The sequence below is a fragment of the Schistosoma mansoni genome, chromosome 4 (assembly GCF_000237925.1).
Source record: "Schistosoma mansoni strain Puerto Rico chromosome 4, complete genome".
Lineage (NCBI taxonomy): Eukaryota > Metazoa > Platyhelminthes > Trematoda > Strigeidida > Schistosomatidae > Schistosoma > Schistosoma mansoni.
Genome location: NC_031498.1, coordinates 13,070,563 through 13,079,332, shown reverse-complemented (window position 1 = coordinate 13,079,332; position 8,770 = coordinate 13,070,563). Strand labels below are relative to the sequence as shown.

General features: G+C 30.2%; 1 protein-coding gene across 1 annotated transcript in view; it reads left to right on the top strand.

Moving 5' to 3' along the window:
• Nucleotides 1-7,577: 7,577 nt before the first annotated feature.
• Smp_145480 (hypothetical protein) overlaps nt 7,578-8,770 on the top strand; it is a gene marked incomplete at both ends in the record, with an annotated part of 4,198 nt that continues 3,005 nt past the window's right edge. The window contains one exon of the mRNA XM_018796874.1: nt 7,578-7,610. Within this exon, the coding sequence (XP_018651972.1) occupies nt 7,578-7,610 (33 nt within the window). The remainder of the gene's footprint in view (nt 7,611-8,770) is intronic.

Sequence of the window (8,770 nt, the reverse complement as noted above, 5' to 3'; positions counted from 1 at the left end):
AAACACACAAAATAAAGCTAATATTGACCAATTTTGAGAGAAGAAAAATTCCAATGACTTTTTTTCGCGTAACTATGTCCCATCATGATGATAATATGTTGGCATGTGTTTTTCAATTTACTTATATGTGTGTGTTATGAACCTGACTGTCAATAGTTTGTAGGGCATCCACCCATATAAAGTATGCACACATAATTAACATAGATTGATACACTTAAATAAATAAATAAAATAATCTCATCCCGTCAATAAAGTTGGAGAATAAAATGAGCACTGTATTTAGAATTGACCATCATCTTTTTAATTCATTCTAGTAAGTGATACAAATGAAAATCATTAGAAAACAATCATCAACATCCTCATACTGTCTTAACTTCTTTAGAAAATTATGTTATCTTGTTTTCTGAAGAGAAAAACGAAATACTTCAACCATATTTTTGTCTTTTAGTATTTAGAGGTTGAAGCGGAGAGTTAGCAACTAAAATGTATACACTTTCGTATGCCTATGTGACTGTATTTGTACATATATGTGTGTGTATGTTTAGCATATATCTTTCAGAAAAGTGTATAAACACGTAGACTCAATGTTCTCAGGTGGTATAGATAACTAAACTCCGCTATCGCTGCTATTATTACTACTACTATTGCTAGTAGTAATGACCGATAAACATAAGATATGTTTATGTCTGTCTATAAGTGTATTTATACTTATCTGTGTATAAGCACATGCGCAAAGAAAAACAAATCAATTGAGAATTTAACCGTCAGATTAGCCTACTTATGGAGTCGATGATTCTTTCCTTGTTGCTATTTAAAATATAGATATAAAAAGTAATGAAGATAGTGTAGAAGAATTTTCAGAATAAATAATTAGCCATAAGTACATTAATAATAATACTAACAATACTACTACTAACAATAATAGTAATAATGACAACAGAGTAGTGTTGTTCAATGAGAAAAAAAAGCGATAGAACTATGAATAAAAAACATTAATTTTAACATTAATAATTATCATAAATATGAACTCATTGCTCATATGAAGGGATTCTTAATATTAATTTTACTCAAGAAACACAGTAGATGATAAATAGTAGACCTACTCTTTGTATAAGATGACTTGACTTAACACCTAATAGATATTCATAACAAATTTCTTAACAATGTGCACATCCTGTAGTCATGACAACAGCTAGTCTTAATCTCCATAATTATATACTGACTTATCTTTTCAAACAGAATATATGCATCTAAAGAAAAACAGGCAATTAAATTAATGGGTCAATTATGATAATAAAGTAATTTCATTCACAAAATAAAAACAATTTTGACATAAATTTTGGCGATTATATTTACATTTACAGGAGTTGCATATTGTCATCTATTCACTTAAGATGAGTGATGGTAACTATATACATATATAGTTTAAAAAACCATAAATTCAGTCATCTACAAAAGCCCACTATATTGTAAAAATAATTGTATATACACTATTGATTATTTTCCCATGATTCCAGGTGTTCCAGAAGAAAAACAGTGACCAGTGGAATTCACCCATATCGAATATGAAGTACTTAAACATCAATGAGTTATGAAAGATAATTCCTTACTATCACAAACTGATTGAAATCAAACTTGTAAACCATCGAATTCTGACTTAGTGGTTTAAAAATTAAATATTCACAGCAACCATCAAATATCCTAGTTTCAATCCAAGATAGGGCTATGAGTTCGTACTCCCATGGAGTTCCTACAAAGTCTAAGTAAAAAAACAAAACAAATAAATATTAATTATCAAAATAAACCTTTTATATTTTAAAGATGTCATGCTACTTAAATAAGTTAGTAGACTTGATCATGTATAATGAACCAATGATAAATACAAGTAATAAATTTCATAAGAATCACCGCTTATTAATTATTTAATTGTTTTATGGATGAATTCATGAGCCAATTAAAGCTAGACCACCATGGAAAACCTGGAAGCAATGATCGGCCGTTTCGTCCCCGTATGGGACTCCTCAGCAGTGCGCATCCACAATCTCATCTAGTTTCAATTGACTCATGATTTCAACTATAAAATTACTAAAATCTCCACAAAACCCCCTTCTGATAACTATTCAATCCATAGTATTATTCAACTACAACATTTGTTAATGCATGTTTGTACATTAACTATTAAGGTATAGATTTCAGATTGACTGGTTAAGAATTCCTGACCTAATTATCAAAAAAATAAGCATAATTGCAATGAAACTTGATAATTATGATTAACACATTGTTATATGTATCAACGTTCATCAAGTAGTTTTATTTTTTCTTTACAGAATTGAATCCATTCTCTCTTCATCAATAAATATATAAACTTATAAATAAACTATCAAATGAAACGTGACTTATTTTATTTCATACCTTAATATAAATAATTGTAATTGGTAAAAGATTATATAAATCTCCTGGTTTAAAAATTATAGTCTTCACTTCTTTTTTCTTAATCACTAAAATGAAGTCACACGTAATCTTTGAAGATTAAATTTCTTTTTCTTATATAACAGGTTATTTCAATAAACAATTACAGTAAATTACATCATACATATGACAGAAAACAATACATGTGACAATTAATGCGAAGTTATAATTATCTGTAATAGAAGTATACTATTAGGTATCATTGTAATACTAAATAGTAATGTAATAGAAATGTAATATGTATTGACCTAAGTATAGTGTAATAGTGAACATTTGATTCACCATATTGAATGTATTGATTTATTTTGATTATATAATCATAGTTATTGGGTACGTGTTTTAACACTTTAATAATACACTAATATCTACTTGACTTTACTGTAATAATGAATAGATTTTGAAGTAGGTGTTAATGTCTCTGAGACAAATGATTTATCCTTATTACTTCAATGGGTCAATCTATTCTATTATATACCCACAATTACGTAACCATGTTTTATTATAAGTATTGAGTGAATGTTTTTTCCTTATCTATTTCCTTTCGGAAAAGCTAAAGAAATAATCTTCTAAAGGATGAAAGAAGATTAGCAATTTTCGTTGTATAGTAATTATCATTGTTATTACCACTATTCAGAATCTATAATACTTTATTGGTCTAAAGATAATTTTAATCTTTATTGAGTAGTTTATAACATGTGTTTTAACGACAAAAATCACTCTTTCTATGTAATCAAAGTTGAAAAGTGTACGGATTAAGATTTGTGATGATTTATTGTTTACAATTGGTAATTAAGTTCATTCAACTTAAGTAGACAATAGCTTAACCAACAAGGAAAAGACAGTTGTCATTATTATTAGTATTTTGTTCAAATAATTTCCTTATGAGATCTCAATATTATTTTTCAGGATGGGTTTGTGAAGATTATGAACCTATTGATGTTAGATCACTATTGAAAACCTAAAAACACTGGGCAGCCGTTTCGTACTATTGTGGGACTCCTCAGCAATGCACATCCACGATCCAGCGAGCGGAAACATGATCGATTCATGATCTCAGTCAATACTACTTTTGTTATTGACTATTTCTGGTTAGCGTTTTTTAGCGAGTTGGTTCTCTACGAGATGGGGTCGCTAACCTTATGCCTAACCCTCCTCCTTTACCCGGGCTTGGGACCGGCAGTAGCCCCCGGAGGAGCTACAGGCGGAGTTCTGTTATTGACTATAGTATAACTTATCAAAATGTTTTTTGAATGTTAACGGTTAAGTTGAATAATTAAACAATGATTATTGTCGTTTTAAACTTATATGTAAACATCTTATTAATTGTAGAGCTCAAGAAGCTGTTTATCCTAATTAGACAGAACTATTTTAATTTGAAAGTCAACAAATATGTAGAAAAATAAGTTTCAAACAAACAGACAGATTAATATGCCATTCATATTAACTTTATAAGTTCGAAAAAACCTGATTAATATATATGTAGGCTTTTAAAAACAAAGTTATAAGTGAGATCATTTTCCCCCACAAACTTATATACAAAGCTATATGGGTTTTACCAGACCATACTACAGAGAATCAAACCGGTCATATCTGCAACAAAGAAATCAGAAAATCTAATGGAAGATGTGGTGAAAAAGAGAGGATCTGAAATGGCTTCAGATCACCACCTGGTGGTTGCTTTGATGAAACTGAAGCTACAGAACCAATGGACAGCTGTAGAAACAGCTTTATAAAAGTTTAGTATAGTCTTCCTTCGAGACACTGACAAACTCAGCGAATTCAAGATAACTGTCAGCAACAGGTTCCAAGCCTTACAAGATCTATCGGGAAATGAGGAGGCCACCATGAGAGACAGCTAGAATTAAATCAAAGAAATACTAAACTCAACTTGTAAGGAGGTTCTGGGGCTTAATAGGCACTAGAATAATGGGTAAATTCCTGTAGACAGCCCGAACATGATTCAAGAACGCAAAAACGAAAAGATGTAAGTTAAAAAAGACCGAACAAGATCGGAGAATGTTATAGCACACAGAAGCAAACTAGTGGGTGAAGAGAAACACTAGGGCCATTCAACGAAAATATGTCGAATAATTTGCAACGTAAGTATGAATAACTGCAAGATAAAGAAATATTAAAGAACTATATAATACAAACAAGAAGCTAGCATCTAACTATTGTTAACTGGACCAACCAGTAAAGGACCAAGAAAGCAAACCTATCATTGAGATTAAGAACAGTAAAACGAGTAAGTAGAGTAATTTAAAGACCTCTTGAATAGACTAGCACCACTGAGACCACTGGGCGTCTAGTCCTCAGTGAAATGAGCTGTAGATTAGATGACTGTAAATAATGTAGCGTGATTAGAAAAGTGAATCGAAAATTCATGATATCATTTTAGTTGTGTCATCCTAGGATAACTTTGGTAAACATCCTTGTGTTGAAATCATTTCTTCCCAACCTGAACAACTTGTGTGATCGTTGATTGAAAGATGTGCAACCATGATGTTCAGTTAACCTGTACAAATATTCAATGTGGGTAATCTATTCGACAGTCCTTTACAGTCGTTCACTGGAGTTCATAAAATCACTATATATGTAGTGTTGAATTTCAAGGAGGCATTACGTTCTATTTACTAATCAGAACATTTATTTTATAGATCAAAGTTTTAGGAAACTATATCTTTTCGTCAACTGATTACCTTTACCATGCGATACAATAAATAATATTCGTTGATGTAGGACTGATATTTTCCTGTCATCAGATTTTTAACCTTCAATAAAATCTACTCTTTTTAAGCATTGTAAGCGTTCTATATCTTGGTGTTTTATTATACAGCATCAGTTATTGGGCCATTAATACTGAAGTAAAAGAAATAAAATATGATCTCCACAGCTAATAATGTGATTATTAAATGATAATAAAGAGAAATCATGATTCTTTAATTAATTATTGATAAGGATTATCGAATTATGATACACTGACTTAAAATGATAATGTAAACAATTGAGAGTCGGTCAATGATACTGAAGTTAAACGCTCGCTGAGTGGGCGGAAATTTATGTAATATGGTGAGTTGTAGCTTAATTAATTCGAATGCGAATTGTGTATGACAGGTATTCACAACTTAAGAAGGATTATAGATACTTAATTGTATATTGCTGTAAATGTGTTCGCATGATAATTTATTGAATTATTATTGTCAAATACAACCCAACTCAATTTATACAGATCTGGCTGTTATCCTAATTGTAAATAAATCATATAAAATGTAATATATTCTTAAATCATTTCGATTTATTTTCGCACTTTTCCTCTTATGTTCAAGTTGTTGTATAGATTTAATTTGAGGTTATTTGTAGTGGCTAGAAAATCGAATCGAGCATTCATTTAGAATACTTATCACTATGGATTTATCCCTTAATAGAGTCATGAGTATACATTATAGGGAAGTTTTAAACTGGAACCAAATATCTGGGCAATGTTTATCTAGTTAAAGTCAGTTTAATGATACAAATTACTGTAAGACAATTGATTCAACTTTAATTTTTTCATTTTTTCGGTTTACTCTAATGTTTTGGCTAACAATAATTTATTATAAAAGAGATTATACGATTATATTCGTTCTCTTATATTGACCGCTTATTATCATCATAATAATCATAATAGAGGGACTCTTAGTTAAACTCTAATTGACCTATTTTCATTTGCTTCGTATTGTTTTTTTTGTTTGTTTGTTTATTTGTCAAATCACGAAATGTTGAAAAGGTTGGAAATTGTTGTCATCATTGGTTTCTCTTGAATAAATGTACACCATTTGGTCTCATGATTTATTTAACCTGATATAAATGTCGTATTCTTATTCTCTGTCTCTCAATTCATTTATATTACATAATATTTTGTCATAACAATAAAATGCATTTAAATATGATTATTATATACATATTTATCACTCTTTAATGATCATCTATCAACATATATTTATAATTTAATGGATGGATTTATGGGTCAATTAAAGCTAGACCATCATGGAAAACCTGGAAGCACTGGACGGCCGTTTCGTCCCCGTATGGGACTCCTCAGCAATGTTCATCCACGATCCCACTTCGCGAGATTCCAACCCAGGATCTTTTGCCTCGCACGCAACCGCTTGACCTCTATATCACTGAGCCGGCATCCAATAGTTTTAATGTCTAACTTGAACCAATCCACGAAAAGATTTAATTGAATTTAACTATTAAATCGCTATAATATCCATAAAACCCCGTTCTGATTACACGTTTACGAATACCCTTACAATATTCCAATTTAGATGCGGACTATATATTAACTAACATCTTTAAAATATGGTTAATAAACTTTTTAAAATTATTTCTTCTATGTGTTTTTTGATGACAAAACTGGTTAAGTTGATGTGCTTGTTGTTAAAAATTACGTATCTTGACTGACAAATATTGTTGCATTGTCACGTGAATTGTTGTAAATTGAATGTCCACCCCGTAAATAAAGATGACCGATTACTGATTAAGAGATTAAAATATCTTGTGTCCAGTTTTTGAATTTGTTAAAAGTATGCGCTGAGCTCGAAGAATCCGAACAAAAAACTAGCTTCGAATGGAAAACTGCTTACGAATAATGGATAGTTGTTTCACCATGGTTTGAGGCCTTTCTATTGTGCTCACTTACAACTGTGTTAACGATCGGACCTAGGATGTTATTGTCCTACGGAGAATAAATTACTGCTAAGCCATTGAGTTGAAGTTCAATAGTTCTCATTTCCAGTTAATAGCTCGTTTAAATAACTTATAATAAATTTTAATCTTAAAAGCATTTCTGATTGTGGAGTAATTATGTGGGATTCGTGATGAAATTATAAACAAATTTATAGTGATACCTTTTTTTATTTTGGGATCTAAATTGAATCGTTCATGTGATATTCAGTGGTACCGAAATTAATAAGAACTGAAATTTTTTATTTGCTAATGAATTAAATATAGTTTAAATTTAATAGCTGGGGGAGGTTATTCTTAGGAGTATTGAAAAGTGAGTTATTTTCCAGAAGCACTGCTTTCTATTAAAAGATAATAGAAGATGTTTATCTAATCCATAAATGATCCCAAACCTTACACATGGTGATCCACAAGTAAGTTTTTGGCGAAACAATGGGCCTCGTGTTATAATATTAAACTTTTCTCCTGAACATAAAAGTGGTCAATAATAAAGATCGATTTCGTAGCAAACATTACTTTCGATTCAATAATAATCACATTGTGGATGACACTTTCGATAAATTAAACAAGATTTGAAGAAAAACATATGAGGGTTCATGGTTATAATCGACTACTTAGTGAAAAAATATATCTGACCAGGCTCGAATCTTTTGTCTAGTGATTGAAGTTTTTACGACAAACCTCACTTCACAATAAACTATGTTACTTATTTGATAACGGTTTGTTTAAAATCTCAGTAATAAACGATATCATCTGATTTTGTTAGAAAAAAATTACCGATCACGCTCACAATGTCAGTATAGCCGGTATAAATATTTCATTAATTAATGAATGCGTATATAATATGAGGTACTGTGGTATGTGCTACTGATGTCGACCGATATAAGTAATATGTATGATAAGTCGAAAGTGGAATGTCTGGAGGCAGGAACTTGAGATAATCGAAGAGAAGAGAACGAGAACGGAGATTGTTTGGTATGGAAACGAAGGAACGACAAATTCGGAGACGATAGATTTTGCCAAGATATTCTGTGATGTATTAAAATACATTTGGTTGTCCCTGACTACATTCTCGCTCACTATAGTATCACTTATCATAATAAATATCTTCATATAACATTTGATTAAAATAGAAACATAATTTAAATCGATTTGTGTAAATGATTCTATTATCCTCTAATTGATGTTAATTTTCAGTCTTAAATATATATTCTATTAAACTAATATTAATAACAATGTTTATCAATAATACTTAAAAGAGATATCTAAGGTCATATCAGATTTCAAGTACCTTCTCTTTGCTAATATTTCAACTTCTTTTTCATGGTTGACAAAATATTGGTTATTAATTTGGAAGAGAATGAATCACTACATCAATTTAATTGTTTATGTATATTAGTCTCTATCTATTTATCTATCTCTCCTTACTAGATATATTATCCGTAAAATCTGGAGGTACTTACAATTAGCAGTAGATTATGATTATGATTGTTACTAAGTGGTATATATATATTTGAAAATTACATTATGATTCTTTAGTAGAAGTCTATACGTTAATTATATTTCAGTATTT